At 34.8% G+C, this 24,001-nt stretch overlaps 1 protein-coding gene across 1 annotated transcript in view; it reads right to left on the bottom strand.

Annotated features, from left to right (window-relative positions):
• Nucleotides 1-6,706, bottom strand: part of Thor (eukaryotic translation initiation factor 4E binding protein thor) — a 37,433-nt gene extending 30,727 nt beyond the window's left edge. Inside the window, exon 1 of the mRNA XM_089631242.1 lies at nucleotides 6,251-6,706. Within this exon, the coding sequence (XP_089487368.1) occupies nucleotides 6,251-6,392 (142 nt within the window). The 5' untranslated portion in view covers nucleotides 6,393-6,706. The remainder of the gene's footprint in view (nucleotides 1-6,250) is intronic.
• Nucleotides 6,707-24,001: the final 17,295 nt, after the last annotated feature.

Here is a 24,001-nt window from a genome sequence, read left to right as displayed (position 1 = left end):
GGTGTCATATAAAAAAAAAAAATTAATCATAGAAGATCATTAAGATTAATCACATCATTTTTGAAAATCAAAAAAACGAATAACGAAAGCACAAAAGACTCGGTTCATATTATGTTGTTTTATAGTGGTAAATATTGTATTTAAGTATTAAGATTTGAGATTTTACGCAATAAGTTTACTATAAAAATAACTTTGCACAGCAAAAAGTTTTTTCGTGAGGGCTAATTGTGTCATCGATCTTAACAATTTGTGGGCGGTAACTCAGGTTATACTGATGCATGTTGCATATCTTAAGAGGAAGCTACAAGCGAAAAATGTGTATATTCTTGGTTTACCTTATATCGTAGGTAATAGGTATTAAAATTGCTTGACAAACGGAGTTTAAAAACGTTCAATTTCAAGCAAAAAACTGTTTTTTATTTATTTTGTAAATAATTTTATAAGAAAGCAAAAAAGTTAATCAAGTGAAACTGTCACAGATAATCTTAGCTGAAATAATGTATTTTTAAAAAGTTGTTTCCTTTATGCGTTAATTCATTTCTATTGAAAAAAAATATTTTTTAGTAGTTTGCATTTATATTTTTTATTGAGTAATTTAATTTTGTATTTGTATTCTATTCAAGCGAAGTGATAGGAAAACTTTCATTTTATCTAAAGCATATTTTTTGGTATTTATAATGTACACCAATTCGTTATAAAGATTAATCAAAATAGTGATTTGGCATGAAGCTTCGAGTTAATATTGCAGTTTTCCTGAGCAATAATGGCATGTCATGGCATTTTGCCAGCTTATCAAAACAAAAAAAAAACAGAACATAGTTTATTTTAATGTAAAGTTTTGTGTTTGTAGAGGCGGCCAAGCAAGCGTCGCGTTTCGGGACATAGTCCTATTTTAATATCAGGGAAACGTAAGTTTAATATGAACATACATTGTATGGATGCTGATATTCTATAATTTGGACAAATTGCACAACTCGGCTAACAGAGTGCTCTAACGCAGTACACTGACCTTTACAGTGGCTATTAAGCCGCACTACTCGTAGATAAATAAATAAAACAAACGGCGGCGTCTATTTCTAAAACCACAGTCAATACGCAGGAATTATTTTTGTCTAATCCGAATGTTAGAAAAGTCGCTAAGCTTCTCTCGCGTCCCAATTTGAACATTTATATTGAGCGTCTCCTAGTACTGAAAATGGGATAAGCCACAGTTATCGGATTCACTTAACCTTCGGCATAAATAATTCATAATTAATTTTCCAATTAACCGAGCTCTTCATACTCTAAATAATATTTGTCTTAACTCTAACATTGACATTTTTTCGGATTCACTGCAAAAATTCAAACGTGGCATCATGTCAATAATTTAAACTGTTCAATGCGCATACATACAGACACACACACCCACACAAACACTCACACATACATTACACACGTCACACACACACAACTATGTACTACACACGTCACCTCGTAATTAAGGAATAAACATACCACTTAGCAGACATTACAAGGAAACATATCATAGGTAGACAACATGAAGTATCTTATTCCTGTATATTGTTTCATCTCTGTAAATTATGTACCGTTTGTTTCTATAATATAAAATAAAATAAATTAAATAACAAATCTTTGGATGCCATGAGGGACGACTCTGTAACCCCATGCATTTTGTCATTTTAATTCCCTGAATTTTATTACAAATTATGTTTATGGCTTACACATTTAATTTGTTACAATGAAATAATCATCATAATATAGTTAATTTTACAAATAAAAAAACTACTCATTAATGTTCACTGGTTTGTATTGACTTACAACCAGTGATTTAAAATTCCCAAAATTTCTATTTCCCTAAATTAAACAGCGAAATATCCCTAGATTTCAGAATGGATTAGTGTAGGTTATTCTTCATTTGCTCAGTACTAAATTCCCCACAATATTTTTTGGGGGGTGATAGAAGGTAATTTCATTGAAAATGATTCCCCACAAAATGTTCGTGTCCTCGGATGCGTTTAGGAAAAAGGTTTCAAAAAATATTTTTGTGCTCCTTCCCTTTTCCCTAAAAAATATTTTTCCCCTAGATCTAGGGAAATATCCCTAACTGCTTGCCAGTCCGCGGCACGTATAATGCGCGAGTCAGATACTCAGATGGCACATTCTTGGAGTATTTTTATTGGATATGGTTCCAGCGTGCAAGGATTATTATTTGCGGCAAGGAATGATACCTATATATTTATGTCACAATATATACAGGGTGTCCGGAAACTCGTAGTACAAGCGGGAAACTGGTGAATCTACATCACATTTGGAGTCGTTTTTTAGTATATTTTTTTTTATTTGAGCTTTCGTTATCGAGTAAATCGAGTTTGAAGTTGATTTTTTTTTTTTTTTTTTTAATCAAATTCTTATAAATTATTACTGAAGATCAAAGTACCCAACTAATTAAAACTATTTGAAAGTAAAACAAATGAAGAAACTCGGATTTGAAGCATTATTTTGAAATCACCCTTCATTTAACCCGGTGTAATCATAAAATATTTCTGCTCTGCAGGGTTAAAACATCTGTTATTCAACCCTAAACACCAGAAAAAACTTTAACCCTAAAATAGCCGAAAAATATTTTTTTTGGTTTTTTTTTTTTTTTGAAAATGCTCAAATCAAAAAACTTTATGTTTTTTTGGGTTCCCCATGTGGTGTAGATTCTCCAGTTTCCCGCTTGTACTACGAGTTTCCGGACACCGTGTATATATATTTTTTAAATCTAGTACTTTTTATTTTATTTAATGGAAGATTATGTGTTCATAGGTTTTGAAGGAATACCAAAACTGTAAAAATTCTAATTGAAAATTCTACAAAAATATGTGCATTTTCATGAACCTTTAACAGTCGTTAAAAGTTCATGCTTCCCAAATGAGGTCATGACTATCATTTTAAAATGTTGTGAATTTCTTTTGTGGCATTTGTATCGTATTTAAAATGATAAACAAGGTGATTAATATTTAAATTTCTTCCCACTTCTAAAATACTCAGAACGAATGTCGAGAGTTCAGTAAGCCCATACAATGAAATAATTAGTATGTGAAACCAGAATAACCAGTCGTATCAATCGACATGGACCAGCTTTAAATCTCATCCATTTCGTAATCGCAATAATAACTGAGCGTATTGTTTTGGTTCACTTGCGGTTGGAGTAATCCATTATACTTCAAATTAGTTCTGTAACACTTAACCACTCGAGGGGCAGCTACCACTCAACTTCCACACACGAATTTGCAATTTGGAGCAGAGATAAGGAATAATGCATCCCTATTAGTGTGTGGAAGTGTTGAGTGGGTTCAATTAGTGATAACGGAATAACACCGGGGTTAAATGTGGAGTCGCAATGGTTAAGGCCCCGTAGTAAGCGTCCAAAGATGGTTTGAAAGGGAGATATATAAATACGAATGTTAAACCGATGCACTACGTCGTGTAATATTTTGAATCGAGCCGCTATCAATAACACACCTTACGTAGATGGCAATAAGTTTTGATGTATGCAAGAAAAAAACATGGCCAAAAAGTGCCTTTTATTTTATTTTGTAAATGTTCAGGCACAAATATTTAAATGTTTTTCGATCATTTTATAAATAACTTAATTTTCCATACTATTCAATAAAATTATAACCGAAAATGGGTTCGTAAGTAGGAGATTTTGAACTTTAAAGCAGTTTTCATAGGCCTATACATTTTTTTTTCTGGGCTTATAGGTAAAAAGACTTATCTAAAAAATACTCGATTATTTCAAAGGCCAAGATGCATTCTACTCGCAGTATTTAATTAAAGAATCTGAAACATTTCTAGGCGACCAAATTTTCAAAAAAAAAACACATGATTTTAAATTACCACGTAGTGCATCGCCTTAAGGGTACGCGCTAATATTAAATAACCATAATAATGAATCAAATATGGTGAAAATATTTAATAAAGTCTTGTTTGAAATAGGGCAAAAATCTCTCGACAAATGCTTTAGTTGCATTTAAAGATGCACTGTGATTTTTTTCAACCTTATAACATATTAAATAACAGAAAAAAACGTGTTTTAAATAATTTTCGGATCTTACTTTGCGATTTTTTTCTATCGAGGGAATTTCATATAATTAACGTTTCGGCATAACAAATATATAGATATTATCTTCAAAAATAACTTTTTTTTTGGAACTTAAAATCATAAAGAAACTTGTTATAAATCGGTAGAAATTGCGTATGCGGGGGCTTAAACAAGAGGGACAATAGATGTCATTTTTCGGTGGCTTTGCCCGAATTAGTTTCAGTAGGTACCTTCCTATTCTTTTCCCTAGTAACGTTTTTTTTATCCTCATGGCAACATAGTTTCTTTTACAATTCAATGAATTATAGTTAAATGGTTTAAAGATTTAGCCAATTGCCCGTTGATGTTAGAAACAACTTATTCAAAATTCAGAAGTACTTTTCAATAATATTTATCAATATGTTATACTTTTATTATTATTATTTGTAGACAGCATTCTGCTCTTCTTTTCTTCTCTTCAAATAAGAATCCAATCGAGCCTTAAATTGGTTTATATTAGTAGAATGGATGACATGTTGTGGATGTCTTTTCGATTCGTTATTCTTCAATTGGATAATTAACTCATTTCAGTGGCTTTTACACTTTGAGGGTGTTCAAGGAAGACAAATTTATACTTTAATATTATTATTAGATCACGCCTGTTCACTATATTTCCCTTCACACAGCATCCCCAAGATGACAAACCTCGAGAGAAGATTACCAGGGTCTATAGTGGAGCCAATTCACAAATCTATCTGCTTATTCTATCAACATTCTCTTAATATTTTATCGTAAAATGATTATCTTAATTCGTAGATAATACTCAGAGAACCTAGAAAGATTCTTATTAAAAACACAATAATAGATGTTGATTTCGCGAATGGAGTATTTAGAGAGATGAGACAGAAAATTATTTATTTTTCAATCGTTGATTTATTCTGCAAATAAGCATGTTTTCGAACCGGCTGGTTCGGTGCGGCAATGTTGTCTGTCTAACGAGAAATTATCTTTTCCAGCTTATCAGATGGTAGAGAAGACAATGTGACGAGAAACAAATAAGAGAAGATAACGTCAAATCAGAAGATGAGACAATTATTTATGGAAATCTATAAACTGTTATCTTAGTCCACCAATACACAAATACTTGTTCATGGTCGTATAAAGTGCATTTTTTTCTAAACAACCAGTTTTAATCGTAGAAAATACAATATTGAAAGTAATATTATTTTTCTGCGGTTTTTTAACATATCTAGTGCGAATGGTTCTAAATTAAGGTGAAGCTTAATACCAAATCACTATTTTGATTAATCTTTATAACGAATTGGTGTACATGATGAATACCAAAAAATGCTTTAGATAAATTCAAGGTTTTCATATCCTTTCGCTTGAGTAGAATACAATTAAAAAATAAATTACTTAGTAAAAAAATATAAATGTAAACAACTAAAAAAAATATTTTTTCAATAAAAATGTATGAACGAATAAAGGAAACAACTTTTAAAAAATACAGTATTATAGCTAAGATTATCTGTGACAGTTTCACTTGATGAACTTTTTTGCTTTCTTATAAAATTATTTACAAAATAAATAAAAACCAGTTTTGTGCTTGAAATCAAACGTTTCTAGACTCCATTTGTCAAGCGATGTTAATGCATATTACCTACAATATAATGTATACCAAGAATATACACATTTTTGGCTTGTAGCTTCCTCTTAAATAATTTTGTCAAAAATCATTTGGGGAATGGAAGGTACGAAACTTGCTTGACTTATGAAGGGAAGTGCGAGTTATTTACAATGGTGGTTCGGAATTTCAGAGGTTTTCTTATCACTTGGGTGAATAGAGAGAGCCCATGAGAATTACATTATGTTAACACTTTTTTTTCTTTCAACTTTTATAAAGTTGGACGAACGCTCGATTTTTGCACAATTAACGAAAACGTGGATGGTTCAAAGTGGTAGTTCGGAATTTAATTTCTTCTTTTATTTGAACGACGAGAGAGACCATCAGTCACGATAATTATACTCTCTTAATCCGTTAAAAAAGTAGGCAAAGAAGTGATGCTTGCACATCATACGAAAGTGTAAATGATTCAGAGTAGTGGGTCAGAATTTGAAGGATTCTCCCTACACCTGAGCGAAGAGAGAGCCCACGAGACTTGTTTATTTGCAAGTGCTTACCTCCGGGGGTGGTTGAGTAAAGGGTACCTCCAGGCGTGCTGGAGTACACATCGGGCATCTGCGAGGGGTCCGTCAACAGCATCCGGCGCGAAGGGATGGACTGGTTCTGCGTGACCTGGCGGGCAATGGGCGACGCGGACATCTCGAAATATTGGATAGTCTTGCTCTCAAAAAAACGGACTGGACAATCAATGGACACAACAGGGTTGCAGCACTAAAACGTACCGATACGGGATGCTTTATTCTTCTAAAACGAAAAATTTTCCAATTACGTAATTATATCAGTATTATTTATAATCGCGCGGGTTGTTGTTATTGTTTATTATTTGGCATATTATGAATATCTGGTTTGGTAGGCGGTACGCGAAACACGCGGTACACGAGATTACTACGCGGCTGTGGTGGGGCAACTGCGCACTGCTATAGCTTAAAACTGGGTACTGCTGGGTGGCTCGTTCGATAATACATACAAGGCAAACCCATTCCTAGCGAACCGGCAAAGCTCTCAAGCTGTGGGGCGGGCGGGATTGCGTCAGCCGAACGCGAGCCAGCCACTCCCTGACTGCTTTGAAGCGTGCCTTTACTACGCAGTTACTAAAAGTTCACAGAAACTTAAAATATGCTTAAAATCTTATTCCAGAACGTTACTTTCTAATGACATCATGTTATACCGCTACACCAAGTTTTGTCATTAAGCCGAAACCAATCAAATCTTAACCACAATCTATCATTTCAATTTAAAATCTAATCACAGTCCTTCCAAACATGAAATCACAAGCTCCATCCTATAAATTACCCAACAATCAGCCCAAATTAACATTAAGCTACTTTAATCAAGACATCCACAACGACAATACTCGTAATAACAATAAAATCCTCATTCCTCTAACACACACTACAAAATATGGGATAAAATCTCAACCATCTATCTAACGATATAAATCTAAACTATAATGCCTACACACTCTATCTCTCTTCCAGATATATTGTATAAAAACAGACAGCACATAAAAAAATAAAACTAATGCCTTAAAAGAATATTATTTAAAAACATATAAAAACGAATATACGTAATCTTGTGTTGTGTTTTGTCTTGTTTCTTTTTCTATCCTTTTCTATGCCCTGTACTTTTAATCGAGCATAATCTATTTTTATCAATTTATTAGTGGTAAGTACCTTTTCGTACCTTGACTTGGTGCTTATATGTATATTCCTGTCTGTTTCCTTTTTTGCTTTTTCTTGTTTGTTCTACTTAGCCTACCTTTTTAATTTTTCGTAGTGTTTTGTACACGAATCTTATAATTTTGATTATTTTTCTATTTATTTTTTTGTACTGTTTCGTGTGTGAAACTTATAATTTTGTAATTAAAAAACTAATGTAAAATTGACTATTAACTACCACCTATGTATTGTAAGTTCCTATCGCCCTACAATGAGTTTTATAACTCGTCGGGATTGCTCTAGCAAGAAATAAAAATCAACCATTCTTAGCGTCTTAGTTGACTGAAATTTGTTTGTTATGTTCCGGTTCCGGTTATACATGGTGACGTCTTAATGGTGCAGTAAATATTCTTTCTTTCATATTTGATCGATTGTCAAATCTTCATTCTTTTTGAGTAAGTGGTAGATATTTGAGTTTCAACCTGCTTGTGGTAATTCTGATTTATTGAATAAGTTAAAATTAAAAGCAAACGTTTTAAATGTTAGAACGGAGTTTATTCTAAGTGTTGGCCATAGAATGAAGAAGAACATAACAATTCCATTCCATATAGATTTGAATGTAAACCAATGTAGTACGTAGTACCTTTTGGTTCTAGCCCATTTAGAAAGCGTTCTGCCTCTTTTACACTTGCCTGACATAGTATATTTTCATCCCATTTGAACTTAATGATGGTGAAACATAGTGATGCATATGAAATTTAAGCAAAAGGTGGTTAGATTTTTAGATCACGACACTCGCCCACTTGGCACTACTTGTGATCTTCTTTATTCTATGTCTAAATACATATTTCATGAAGCTGTTTGTAAAATTAAGATTATTATTATTATCTCCAAATAATCCACACTGATTATTACAGAATAATTCCTTCAAGTGAAAATATTATTTTCATTTTAAGGTCTTATTTTCATTGATTGATTTTTAAGTAAAAACACCACATTTGAGGGAGAAATATAAAATGCGTATGTTTTTTTTTAACAAACCATTTTGTGTTAGGAAAATTGCAAACACAGCACCGAAAACATTTTGAGAACCACAATGTTTTCGTAAATAAACTGATAGCAGCGCCCCAAGTGGCTTACACTCCAATAATATCCAATAACATTTGTAAAAAGGTTTATAACCTTAAAATACTTTAAAACAAAGTCACAAGTTAACGATATAAGTACCTATACGGAAAGTGTGGAATAATGGATACATTTCCATTCTTATGGAAATACTACTATTCCACGGAAAACTCATCGGCTAAATGTGTAAAATCAGAGAAAAATGTGAACCACGTGGCGGCGAATGACGCTACGCATGCGTGCCGCGTTGTTGCCAAATTTATTCCAAGTTGTGATTATAAATTGTAATACGTTTTTCTATTCGTAATATTAGAACTAACCTATTCTTGAACTTTTGCTGAATCTTCAATTTATGTAAGATTCTTCCACGTTTCTTATAAGATTTTTGTTATCCCCTGTAATGGCTTAGTTTTCGCCCTTTTCTCACAAAATATTTTTACTTAATTAATTTGAACTGAGTTTGAACTTTAGTTTTTGCAACACGTTTCTAAGGATTATGCTAAAGATATTTTCGTGGTAAAAACAGTGTCCGCACCTAAGTGCGGACTTTAAAGTCGTCGTATTTGAATCTTTGCTGTCGAAATACCTTAATTTAATTATTTTATTCCCTTTAAATTAGAATCTTAAACTATTACTAGTGAGTATACCATTAAGGACGGACTGTTTTACAGAATTTGAACAATAATTCATTAAATTTCGAAGATAAAATTCAAGTTCTGTGAAACAACCTGCCTAGGGTGAAGTAATAAGAGCATGTAAATAGAACTTGAATTTTAACCTTGAACTTAGATATTAATCAAATCATCTGAAATATCCCTTCCCAAGAGAAGGTACTTTCTTCTATTAAGTTCACGTAGATCTCTTTTAATTGTATCAAGTTTCTTTCAAGTAATGTACTCTCTGTTCGATGATACTCATATACATATATTGATAAAGAGTTTCTTCATAAATATGTTCTAACTTTTTTGTAAATTTAATAATCAAATTGGAAGTAAATAGATTCTTTCTGCAATAATTAATATAAGAAATATTGAATGTGTGCAGCACAAACTATTAAGATTTATTAACTTCAAACTTCACATACCTATTCAACACATAAACCATACATTCTAACTAAATACGCTTAAAATACATTACCTGGAAAGTGGAAGAAAAATAAATGACTTAACTTTTTTGTACAAAATTATTCATCCCAAACTAAATGTTGTTAACTCCTGCATCTCATTGACTTACCAAATCGAAGTACCAAATCGACGAACAAGGCGAAATATATTATTCTTCAATAATAATTCCGGGTTTAACCTTCACACACACGCACATATATCTCGCCTTCTTACACTTGGAAATAAATTCACTTCAAATATCGACATATTTAATATAAGTTTATCATTATGTAAGACATACCTGAATGATGTTTTAATGTGGTTTATATTACTATTTAGGAACAGTGCGTAGGATTTTCATTTACTTCCTATTGTAAATTACCTGTATTTACTTGGAAATTACGTATTACTAAACCTGTTCTTTTAATTTATATATTATTTTTATGCCATCTGCACTTTTAAAACTGGTTTATTTCTCTTTTCTTATATTACGTGCATTTAATGAAAAATTATAAGTACCACGTAGTATGTTCATTTTTTAAAGTTTTGGTGGTATTTTAAAAATAAAAACCGTCTGTTGTCACTGTATTATGCAATAAATCATGTAAAATATCTATCATATAAAAGCCAATAATAGTAAATAATAATATATATATTGTTTAATTAACATGGGGTTTATACAGAAATACGGAAGGATAAAGGGTAAATAAATATAGCTATGTATACACAGGTATATTATATTGGTTTTGTTATTCCTTGAGTGATGACGAAAGTCACAGTGATAATTAAATACACCTTTAAAAAGTGATAAAAATTCAATAAAAGTGAAAAACTAATCTATAAACCTAACCTATTTAACCTAGTTCTTGTTTCATCACTTTTCATGACTCCTCAAATGAGTGTTAAACTGTCATTTTGGTGACTTATCCGGTCACCCTTATATGCGCAGGTATTTTGCGGAAATACTTACGACGTTTTCAAGAATCATTGACAGGAATTTTAATTAGAGTATATTTTATGGCATAAATTTCGCGGCACGAGGCATAAACCTAACACGCAGTTATAAACCCACGGTTGATCATAATATTGTGAATTGTGAACCTACGTTTTATTATTTTGTTATTATGTTTTTGTTGTCTCTTCGAATGGTCGACCAAAGAATTTATTTTTTATTTTTTTTATTTATTAATTTTCGTGAAATCAACAGTTTACATTTATTTCAGTTTGTACATAAGTATTAAAACATTTATGGATTTCCTCCTTGCGACTTTACCTCTACTGAGACAGCATAATAAGGATTAAGTAAATTTAATTTGTAAGAAAGGAATATGAATTCAAAAATTTACACAAAACAAAAGATTATATAAAACTAAAAATTTACAAAACAAAACATTTATCAATACATTCATTGCCATGGAGAGAGTTTGTAGATATAAATCAAATCATAATAGAATTATAAACAATAGAGACAACATTATTCACAAACCATCAGAGAAATATTCTTTTATGGACCTCTTGTATTTGGTAAGTTTGCAACTGAAAATATCCACCTTGGATAATACACTACAAAATTTTTTTTAAATATAAAAATTAGAAAGATATTCTGTAGAATATGACAATGGATCATTGTAAAAAAGTTTTGTAACTTAATCACCTGCGTTAAATAAATCAACAAAGGCTACCTGAACTACTCATTAACTACTAATATCTATTTATAATAGTAATACAAATGAAAACAAGAAGACAAAAGCTTACAAACCAAAAAAAATAAATTGATCAAGGTATGCATCTAGGTATCAAAAACTTAAAAGTGAAAATCAATTCAATGTACCTTCGATCTAAGCCAGATGGATATTCGTGGCAGATCCCATGCGCTTTGTTATCCTCCAAAAGCTAGGACTTCTGCCAATCGACATTTTTAAATGTCAATCGTTAATTTTTTAATCGACATTAATCGCCACCTACAGACAGTTCATTAACTATCTTTTAACGCATGTCACAAAATAGAAAAACTGCCCCCGTGACATTTTTATACTTGTCTTTGACTTATCTTTTCCTCAACATAACACAATAATGTCACATTTTCTAGTTGCATCAAAGTAACATGACACAATAATGTCACATTTTCTAGTTGCACCAAAGTAACATGACACAATAATGTCACATTTTCTAGTTGCACCAAAGTAACATGACACAATAATGTCACATTTTCTAGTTGCACCAAAGTAACATGACACAATAATGTCACATTTTCTAGTTGCACCAAAGTAACATGACACAATAATGTCACATTTTTTAGTTGCACCAAAGTAACATGACACAATAATGTCACATTTTCTAGTTTCACCAAAGTAACATGACACAATAATGTCACATCTCCTAGTTCCACCAAAGTAACATGACACAATAATGTCAACTCTTGTATGTTCAGTTTTGTTATTGTTATCTTTATTAAATCTTCAATATGCACGTGTTATTTACTTACTTCTACTATTTTTGTTATTGCTACGTACGACGTGTTTTATTTTATGTTTACCATTTTTCATTTACTGTACCTCTATGTGTACTAAATGCTATAATCTTTTCCAGGAATATATTGGTGTATATGGAGATTATGATAAATGAATAAATACCAAAAAATAATATATCTAAAAAATCCTTCTTATTATTTTTTCCCCTCGACTAGTCGCTAATTATTCCATCACCTGAAAGCTGTAGGCTGTAGGTTTTCAAAAATCCTTCAAATTTTTCTCGGAAATCCCTTTTTACAACGTGTCCAAAAACAAGCTATCGCTTACCAACAATGTGTATAATTTAAATAGGTATGTAATGCAATGTATATCTGCATGTTTGAACTAACAGAATCTAAATCGTATTGTTTTTTCGGAAACCTGTTTATACAGAAATTGATTGACATCATCGCCTAAGGTCACTGTTCGTAGTTATTTTGCTTTCAGACGCCGACACTATAAACAGTTAATATATTGTGTTCACCAAACTTAATTACATATTATAAACTTGTGCTCTATCAAATACATAGTCCTTCCATAATTGATCTCTGCAAATTGTAACAATGAATTCTAATTTTCATTTTGCATCCGAGCTATTAAATTTATATTGTGATAAATAAAATTCATGTCACGATAAAATCATGAAACATTTCCTCTTTTGTTACGATGTTTATTTGTTTACTGCTTAGCTGTTGTACCGTAAATACAGCTCACTGTTTGCGATTAGCAAGAAGCAAGTAGCTTGTAGTTAATAACTAGCAGCTAGGCCAGTACGTAGTACGCAAAGTCGAGCCTCTCGAGTTCTGAGAATCGGTTCCACAACAACAATATCAGTCGTCATAGCAATATCATGCCACCGGCCACAACGCGATGATGAGATAATCTACTCAGTGGGTGTGCAAATAGTGGTTTCCAACAATCAGTGGTGTGCGAGCGATACACATACCTAATAATGATAACTGTGACATGTGCATTGGTGGTTGTAAATTTTCAAATACCTGCAATAAACTACGTATTTAAAAATATATATTTAATAAAACTAGCGCAAACCGGTGAAAATTCACAGATAGTCTGAATTGTTTATAAATGAGTTCAAATATTTGAACTGATGAGATCGACATGGCAATAATTCTGTAAAAAATAATATTGTAAGCAGGTACTGTATCTGTTGCCTGAATTCTCCAAACAAACACTTCTGCAACAGTTCTATAGTTCGTTCAACCGGAGTTACAGACAGACGGAGTAACAACCCAAATTAGTATGTCAATAATGACTGAATAATAAATAATAAAGCTGGTGAATGTGTAAACCAACGTATGGATAAACCGGTGACCGAATAAATCATCACATCTTTAAAAAGTCATGGAAAGTGATGAAACAAAAACTTTATTAACTGGGTTAAGTAGGTTAGGTTAGGTTAGGTTAGGTTAAAACATTATTTTTTTTCATCGTTTCTAATGACTTTATATCACTTTTTAAAATTGTGCTGAATTGTCACTGTGTTGAGTTATCATGGAACCGTATAAACCATAGGTATTGTAAACTGTTGTTTTCCCTAAAATAAAATTAATAAACGGGTTTCCAACTTTAATTTCTTCAAAAACAACTCTATCTAGTATAAAAACCATTCGAACTGCATTTCAAATAATATTCAGATCAAGAACAACTGTAGAGATTACAGATCAACGTAATTGGATCTTGATCGACTTTTTGAAAGACATAACTAATAAAACAGAAGTTAACGCAGGTCAAGAAGTTGTTTGAATTATATTATTGTCTAAAGCAGCTGGAATAGCTGTGATATGATCCAATCTACAACAAAACAGTTTCCAAAATAAACTAACGAGTACAACTAGAAAAATCAAAATGAATTTAGAGAGCTCTAAATAGAGCTAAGTGCGATCACGACCAAAGAATTGCGAAAAAGCTGGCTGACTGCCCCACTGGTAGCCGTGCTTTCTGGTCACTCGCTAGCTCGATCGGAAGAAATTTCTGCAGAACCACTTTCCCACCTCTGACCAAGACTGATGGTCGGCTGGCTAACTCGGCCCGTGAGAAAGCTGAATTATTAGGCAAAATTTTCGCGGAAAACTCAACTCTTCAAGATAACGGAGAGACTCCCCCTTCCATTCCGCACCGCGGTTTTCAAATGGAGGAACCGAAGATCCGGAACATAGAGGTTCGCCGAGTCTTGAACGAGCTGAAAGTCGACAAAGCCAGTGGGCCGGACGGAATACCTGCCTTGGTCCTCAAGAGGTGTTCTGCAGAAACGACTCCAGTGCTCGCGAAATTATTTAGGCTCTCTCTCAAAGGTGGAAAGGTGCCAAATCTTTGGAAAAAGGCAATCGTCCACCCAATCCCAAAAAAGGGGGACCGCTCCGACCCTTCTAACTACCGCCCCATAGCCATCACTTCCATACTCTCGAAGGTATTAGAAAGGGTGGTTAACAACAAATTGCTCACATATCTCGAGAATAACAATATCCTAAGCGATCGGCAATATGGATTTCGTCGAAACCGATCGTGTGGCGATCTACTCGGATATGTAACGCATATTTGGGGCGGTACATGGAACGTTATGGTGAAACTCAAACCGTTGGGTTGGATATCTCCAAAGCCTTTGACAGAGTCTGGCACCGGGCGCTTATCGGGAAGTTACCATCGTATGGGATCCACCCAACCCTGCATAGTTGGATTGCGGACTTTCTGAGGGGAACAACAATTCAAACCGTGGTTGACGGCTCTTCTTCCTCACCGCACCAAATCAATGCGGGGGTGCCACAAGGATCTGTGCTGTCTCCGACGCTGTTTTTATTGCACATCAACGATCTCGTTGAATGTGTTCCAATTCACTGCTACGCTGATGACAGCACCGTTCACGAGGGTTATCTTTTTGACAGGCCCCCTTCCACCTATGATGTCCGAACAGCTCGGGAAGTTTTGAAGCAAAAAATTGACCACCACCTCGAGATGGTTCGTGCCTGGGGTAAGGCCAACTTGGTCAGTTTCAACGTTTCAAAAACCCAAGCGTGTCTGATTTCGGCAAAGAGGGAGATCAATGACTGTCTGGTGCAATTTGATGGGAGCACTCTCCCCAATAAAGACTCCATTGAAATGCTTGAAGTTACTATATCAGACCAGCTCAAGTATCGGGGATCCATAGAAGCCCGAGTAAATCAGTCCTCCAAAAAGTTGGGCGTCTTGTACAGGGCTAGGAGATTCTTCAACAGTGACCAGCTGCTGACCCTGTACAAGTCTCAAGTCCGCCCAACTATTGAATTTGGGAGCCACCTTTGGGCTGGTGCCCCAAAATACTTGATAAACCTGCTTGAATCTGTGCAAAGGAGAGCGATCCGTCTGATTGACAATCTGTTGTTAACAGACCGATTGCCTTCTCTAATGCATAGACGCAATGTAGGCATGCTGTGTCTGTTCTACAGGTATTTCAATGGAGCCTGCTCCAAGGAGCTAGCAGCATTGATTCCTGATGCACCGGTGCACGTGCGCCAAACTCGACGGACACGAACTGAACACCCGTTCACGGTTGACGTTGGCTTCATGAGAACGGGCCGTTTTTACGACTCGTTTTTGTGTAAGTCGGCTCGTATGTGGAACGAGCTACCGGCATCTGTTTTTCCTCCCTCCTATAATCCGAGCCTCTTCAAGGCCCGCATTAACAAATCCCTTCCTACAGCCCCTACATTACTCCGCCTCACAACGCCGCCCAACCGGGTGGTGACATAGTTCCCTGTCTGTGCACTCCACAGGCAGGGACACTCTTGTGAGGTGTCACATAAAAAAAAATTGCAGAATAAATTATAAAGATAGCTCTAAATAGTTTAAAACAAAGTCGCTATCCGCGTCTTTCTGTTTGTGCGCTTAGTTTTTCTAAACTATGCAACGGATTTTGATAGAATATTCACTATCATTTAGAAAATTTCTTCCGGAAGAAATGCATGCCTATTATACTTATAGAAAGTAGAGAAAAGCCAATGTTTTGTAATCAAGTCGTAAACAAAATATTTTCGGGCACTTACATTGCTTACGCTAGCTAAACCTTATGAGATTCATCAAAATAATGTATTACGGAATTGTATATCTTGAAGAGACCTACAGAAACATTCTGAATTGCATATGTCTATCTCCTAAGGTTAACCCCCAGAAACGCCGGGTACACGTCAGCTAGTTATTTATAAATATATTGCACAGAAAATTCCAATGGTCAAATGTGGCATCGTTTAACAGCTGTATCGCCTTATTAATAAGTACTTCTGATAATAACAAGTTACTAGAACTAGTTTTTTATTCGTGGAAAAGTCCGTGTTACCTTCCACGAGTACATTAATTCGTTTGGAACGTACGGGTTGTTCTTATTCTACATAAATGGATTAATTAAACCCACAAATTATATTTTATACTTTCAGTGATAAGCTTAAAAAGTACTAATAAAATAAAGCATTACCTGTGTATAGTAAAACATTTTGCTATGGATTGTCTCAAAAATCCGTTTTACAGAGTTTGCAACTCCTGACTAATGTTTACAGTAAACTATAGAATAATTTACGTCAGAAGTCCGTACATTCACATTCTTGGGTGTGTTGTTTTGTGTACTACGCTGTTTTCTTGTCCATAATTATTACTTCAATGCTCTTGAAGTCGTCCCCGCTTCCATAAACTATAATTGATACCCGGTCTTCGCAAAATAAGTGCATTTGAATAAATTATTAGTACAATATTTCAATGTCTGTGAACATACCTAACCATCCACCTATTAACTCACGAGGTGATGTCATTTTTATTGAAGAATAAGATGTTATGTTACTCAATCAATATTAAGAATAAGAAGTTATGTTACTCTATCAATATTAAGAATGAGAAGTTGGGTTACTCCAAAGATTTTTGTTGTTTGTTTTTGGGGTGTTATGCCGTGTTGCGCTAACTCCTTCTTTAGCCGACGTTTCGGACAGCGTTGCAATGTCCATCATCAGGGCATAACACGGCATAACACCCCAAAAACAAACAACAAAAATGCTTTTGGCCGTGAGAATCTAAAAACTTACCTACTCCAAAGATGTTCTTCTAATATCTTTGGGTTACTCTGTCGATATTAAGAATAAGATGTTATGTTACTCTATCAATATTAAGAATGAGAAGTTAGGTTACTCTGTCGATATTAAGAATAAGAAGTTATGTTACTCATATTATGCATATGAATATAATGTCATATTACTAATTTAAAAAATTATTACTGCGGGGATAGCCGAATAATTCTGCAATACTTCAAATCATTTGCAAAGAATAAAAGTAGATGTTTCATTAGCAACTATTTATTAAAATGGATTTGTTTTGCAGTACGACTATGTTTATATTGGTAGTAAAAAACTCACGATGTTTTTTTTCAGCCAAGACAGCCTAAAAACAGCGAAGGTCATGGTTGCCTCGATAGCTTTCTTTTGCTATAAAAACGTATCGTGAGCTTTTTTAAGTCACAGCTAAAAAAAAATCATATAATTTAATGCTTCATTTGAAAAGAACACATTATAATCATCTTCTCTTCTTCTTCTTCAATGGCGCTACAGCCCATTTCGAGCCTTGGCCTCCTTTAACATGAGCCTCCACCGCCCTCTGTCCTCGGCCGTCGTCTTCCAATCTGCAACATGGAGTAGTCCTCTGGCATCTTTCCTGACATCGTCCTCCCATCTCAGCCTAGGTCTGCCCGCCTTTCGTTTGCCTCCCGGGTGTCCTGTTAGAACCTTCTTTGGTACACGTGTGCTTGGCATTCGGTGCACATGTCCGGCCCATCTTAGTCTTTGGAGCCGTAAATGAGTAGAGAGTCTGGGAGCTTGGTAGATGTCATATAGCTCCTTATTGTGGCGGATTCTCCATGCCTCTCCCTCTCGCACTGCTCCTAAGATTCTTCGAAGTACCTTTCTTTCGAAGGTGTCCAGCCGTTCCGCAGACTTTGCTGTCAGTGTTCCCGCCTCACATCCATAGGCCAAGACCGTTCTAATAATTGTTTTATACAGGGTTATTTTGGTTTTCCTATGGACGTTTCGGGATTTGAACACTGGCAGCAACGCGAAGTAAGTGTTGTTAGCGGCTGTGATGCGCTTTCTTAATTCTACTGGGTCTTCATTGTCCTGCGTTATGATGGAGCCCAGGTAGGCAAACTCTTCGACCACTTCAAAGTTATTGGAGTTTTTAAAATTATAATCATCTTATTAGATTGTATTGTGTGCCAATTTCTACGTACAATAATTATGGTTTGTTTGTGAATAACAACTAATACGTAGCATTTTGGCGTATGTTATAAATGTAACGAATGCAAATAAAAATAGCTATCTCAAAAATAAAAAAAATTGAATTGGAGGAAAGGGAAAGGATTTAAAGTGGTTGGAAATCATGAATTCTTTATACCGACGGAAAAACAAAGAACCTTTTTAATTTATATTACTTTCTTGGGTGAATTCCTTTCAGTTCTTCCCTTAGAAATAGAATTATTCATAACCAAAACGTGTTTTCACCATAATTATCTGTACGCTATTCATATTCAGGCGATGTATTGTTCTACTATAGATTGTTGAACTAATAATTAATTGAAGTTAGCTGAGCGGAAATATCGTGCATTAAATATTATTGAAGCTAGGATGACGTGCCACAAGGCAGGATATTCTAGTACACAGCAATCACAGCATGTGGAGTGCACCACAGATAAATATATTGGTAGCTTTCTTCTCAAACACATCTATTTCCAACCCAGAACTTCTTGGAGGAGCCCCAAGGAATGGGGGAATGGCCAGGCTATGCAGGTATTTGCCTTTTATTTTAGCGTACACCCGTCACATACTTTTTTAAATAGCCAACCACGGCAAACTAGTGTGTAAATAAATCAAAATGTATACGTGTAACTAATTTCGTTGGAGATGATGTCGACATGATGAGTGCAGAAAACTTCGATGTCAGGATTAAGATATTTTGTATTCTTTCCTCACTATAAAAACTATAATAGAGCGAGCAGTAATGTTGTCGAAGTTCTTATCTACAAGTAGATTACATAATGTTAGTTATGTATATGATGAAACATAACGTTGTTTTACTCATTTTGAAGAGGAGATAACTTTATTATCATTGGCTCAACGTAGCCAATGGGCCAAAATTATCTAATTGTCTGTGATTCACAAATAAATTCGACATTTCACAGTCACATTTATTGGCATTTATTCGACCTCCCCCCCCCCCCAATACCACTCAATACCACTCTAGCTCACTAAAAGTGTAGAACCGCCCCTTCTGGTAACTTATGACAACTGTAAACTATTATCAATCTGTAAAATTACTTTTCTGTACCTATAATATAATTTAAATAGGTTTATCACGAAGAGTGATTATTATATTATTGAAAACATTGTAATAATTATGTAAACATGAAAATTTTATATGGCGTGAACATAAATGATGACTTATTGACTGGAGTCATGATTTCTCGGATTGACGTCAGAATTTCGACATAAAACACTACAAAAGAGTATTTGAAAACAGATTGTAAGAAAAGAAAATCGATAACAAAGAGGGTCATATACTAAGTAGGTTCTCGTAAGTACAGCAAAATTCAATCTGTAAACAATTATAAGTGTTTGTAAACATGCAATATTTTTTATTGGCAGCGTATGCGCTTTGAGTCACCGTATGCGTGAGTTAGCTAACCACAGAGCTAGAGGCATACATGTTGGTAGGCACGTTCCCTCGGCGCCGGACGTCTTTGTACTCGAGGAAAATAGAAGAATGGCTGCGAAACGTCGACGCGTTCAGCACGTTCGCCCGCGTCGGCGTCGTGACGACACGTCTGCAAATAATGCCAAGCTGGCAAAATAACTACGATGAGTTCGTTACTTCTTACCTCAACTTGAAAAGAACTGCTATGCGAGGATTTCAAAGTTAAAACTAAAACAATGTTTCTTTATAAACAACGTGAATAAGAGTAAGAGACGACCCGGTTGTCTAGGGATGAGAGCTTTTAAATTTGGATTGGTTATCTACGGTTTGATTTCTGAACAAGTGAAACATAATTAAATTTACATTGAAATTGCGAAAAAACATATTTCTAACAATGTGGATGGATTGTCCAAATTCTTCCTTTTGAACTGACCTATTTATATTTAGTTTCGATAGGTCTCGATTAATGATTCATAATAAATTATAACTATCGAATCAACTTGCTCCTTGACTGGATGGATTCTGTAAGCTATACATACTATTGGAAATGATTCCTATTTTTACTATATTATCTTTAGTACTTGGAAAAATTACAACTGTTGCATTACTTATACTTATAATTATATTCATTCTGAATACGCAGGTTCTTTCTGACCCGCTTGCTTAAATGTCCGAAATAATTTTTTTATATATGGTCCGAATACGCTCTGGTTCGGGGCAAATACACATTGCTCTCATTTCAAAGCAAACACACATTCGTGCTACAGCTTTCAGTTCAGTGCAAACAGGTATTTGTTCGTGCAACAGCAACAGCTGTCAGCTAAGGGTAAGTAAACACACATAGATTCGTGCAACACTTTATACAGTTTAGGGCAAACAGGCATTGCTTCGTGTTCTATTCTCCATATGTATTTAACCCTAGCTCTCAGCTAATGGTAAATACATATGGCGTTGTGCAACAGCTCTCGACTTCGCTGCATGGCCCTAATTTATTTTATTTAATAATAAATCCTGTTTTAAAAATACAAAAGCTTACTCAAGTTTGTTATAGGTACTTAAATTACTCAGTCAATTTGTATAATTGTCAACTGACATATTCTTACAAGATTTCATACCCTATCAATCATCCATTTAACCCAAGGCTGCCCAACCCCAGGCCCGCGGGCCATAATGTGGCCCGCGAACGAATTATAAGTGGCCCGCGTGAACCATTTCCAAAAAACCCGCCAATCCGCCAATTTGAAAAAGTGTCGCGGGCCTGCGGTAAAACAAACAATGCCGCTTGCGCGCGGTCACCAGTGTTGCCAACGAAGGCCCATGGAATTCGAAAAATTGTTGTGGGGAATCACATATGATGTTTTTGGGTGCGCGGAATTTTTTCTCAGCGAAGTTCCGTAACAACCCCCCCCCCCCCTATGGATTTCAAATATTTGGTGGGGAGCACTCATTTTGAATTTTTTTTTGCGAGGAATTATGTTTTATAGAAATTCTCTAACAACTCCCCCCCCCCATGGAAATAGGAACCGTCAGGTATTCAGTGGCCCGCCAGTGATTCAAAATCGTCAATTTGGCCCAACTGTTAAAAAGGTTGGGCAGCCTTGATTTAACCTAACCCCTCGCTTAGTCTACCTTCTTTTAACTAAATCAATAACCATCCCTCCCGAAACTCGGTTGTACATTTATACATAGATCCATTCCATTTTTATTTAAAGCATTCAAATATTGAGAAAAGGTCTGTGAAATAATACACCATATTTTAATAATACTGAGGTACCTACATATTTACCAGAAGTGCATCTAACATTAAAACTTGTATGAAATTCGATGCTTCGTTCTCTACAGCTATTGAATAAAACGCAGACTAAGTAATACGTCTTATAAATAAAGTTACCTACCAATACGCAGGCACTTCGCATGAAAAGGCATTCTTTTTATGCACTCAAAACCGTTGCATATTTAAATGCTGAACTCCTTTCTTGCTACGCCATCGCCAGACCGGTGTGCCCTTTACCATGGCCGTTTATTCATTTTTAGATCATCCACCCTTGAACGTTCTAGACGACATTGTGAATTAATGATATTAGATACTACCAAATGATAACCTTTGCAGGACTGTATTTTAAATTGCCGTAGTTTATTTGTCTAGTAAGTTAGAAATACCATTGAACCACTATATTTTTTGTTTAACGTGTCTACCAGTTTTAGAAAAACCTTTCCTTCATCAAAACAGAAGTTTATTATATTTTGCTGTGTTATTTGGCGCAAGAGTCATGGAGCTAGTGAACAATTTACATAAAGGAAAGGTATTGTATGAAGCCAAAGGAGTAGGGAGTATTATCATAAATAGCTCTATTTCAAAAATTGACAGAAATATTTACTGTTGACCAGAAAAATAATACTGATGGTTTATAAAGAAAATCATGTTTTTCATAAACCAATAGCTTCGATATGATATTGCGTGCTGAAAATGGTGCGTCGACTCAGGAATCTCAGGTAGTTAAAGCTCTGCAAGTTTTCTGACACACGAAAAATCACTGATCGAGTTTTTTCTGCTTCATACACACAGCATTACAAGTTTTTGTTTATACATGATGCGTTTTATGTTACAGGTCGATGTTTTTTTTATAATAACTTTTAAATGAAATACAATTTTATAATTTATATTTTATTGAGTGATTATATATATAGTCTTTAACATTGTTTATAGAATATGATGTAGGTCAAGTGGCTAACTCAGTTACCTGGAACATAAAACGCACCCTTTTTTCACCATCATCAATATTTTATCTTGCTAGAAATATAAAGATATATCACCTTTACAAAAATATATATATATACACATGTATTGATCGCGAATACTATTTCTAGATGCGCGGAGGAGTGCGGTTGGAGTGCGTTTTTCGATAAGCAAACAAATGAATTTGTCCCTTGAAGTTGCAATATTGATTCAGCGAAGTGCGTTCAACGACCGATAATATACTAAGCAAATTATCTATTATGAAGCCCATAGCTGAGAATCCTTACGAGTTGTGTAACTTCGGATTGACAAGATGCACGTGCTTGCTATAATGTTTTGTTAGAAAATGTTGGCTCAACTTTAATTTATTATTATGTATTGTACAGTGTGGGCCAGAAAGTCATACGATATTTTAAACCACCATTGCTCGGTTCAAAGTTTTACGGATGCGCAGCGTGCATTTAAGGCACTGTTAGCAGCGGCGTAGCTACCTAGGGGCTACGCGGGGCAGTGCCCCGGGGCCCTCAAGCTCAGGGGGCCCTCGAATCTTTACCAGAAATCTCGATCAAACTGAACTTTTGTAAATTTCTCCCATTTTAAAAATAAATATGACAGGTTGCAACTTGCAACCCCACTTTAATCATGACAACTCAGTTGAGAGAAATTCAAAAGTTATGCCTAGGGAATTCCCCTAAATTCTTTCTGTAGGTTAGCAGTGTTGCCAATTTGACGGATAGTGATATGTGCGTCATTCCCCAACGAAACTTGTAGGGTATTAAAATATGGATAAAAAGAAGAAACCCAGTGGTGCATTTAAACGCAAACAACGCCAAGAAAGAGAAGATAGTAAAAAAAAATTGCCCAAAATTGACAATTTTTTTAGTCAGCCTTCTGCAAGTACATCTGGCCAAAATATTTCTATTGATAGTGACTCAAATAATGTGGTAACTGCAGTGTTGGTTGAGAAGCCTACTGAAGAAGATTCGACAATTATTGCAGTTGGAGATACCTCCGCCGCCAATCATGTGAACGTGGATGATGTTTGCATGACACACATAAGAGCGGAGGGTTTGGAGGAACCACAGACCTCAAATCTTCTTATGACTTGGGAAACTTCACGAACAAAATATTAAGTGTTAAAGAAAAACGTCAAATGCTTGATATGGGGCCTTTACAGCCTTCAGGACCTTTTCCAACAGACATCAACCAGAACAATAGGTGTTTTTCAAAATCGTACTACTTTTCGTGTTCTAAATATGGGCCAGTTAATCGTTTTTGGTTGTGTTATTCCAAAATACTGGACGCTGCCTATTGTCAACCCTGCTGGTTATTTGCTTCACAAAGGAATAATGTTTGGTGTACGGGAATTCGAGATTGGAAGCATTTATCAGAAAGAATTAAA

Source organism: Hesperophylax consimilis, chromosome 1 (genome assembly GCF_061612785.1).
Source record: "Hesperophylax consimilis isolate HC1 chromosome 1, BYU_Hcon_1.0, whole genome shotgun sequence".
Taxonomy (NCBI): Eukaryota; Metazoa; Arthropoda; class Insecta; order Trichoptera; family Limnephilidae; genus Hesperophylax; species Hesperophylax consimilis.
This window is presented reverse-complemented; position numbering and strand designations above follow the sequence as displayed.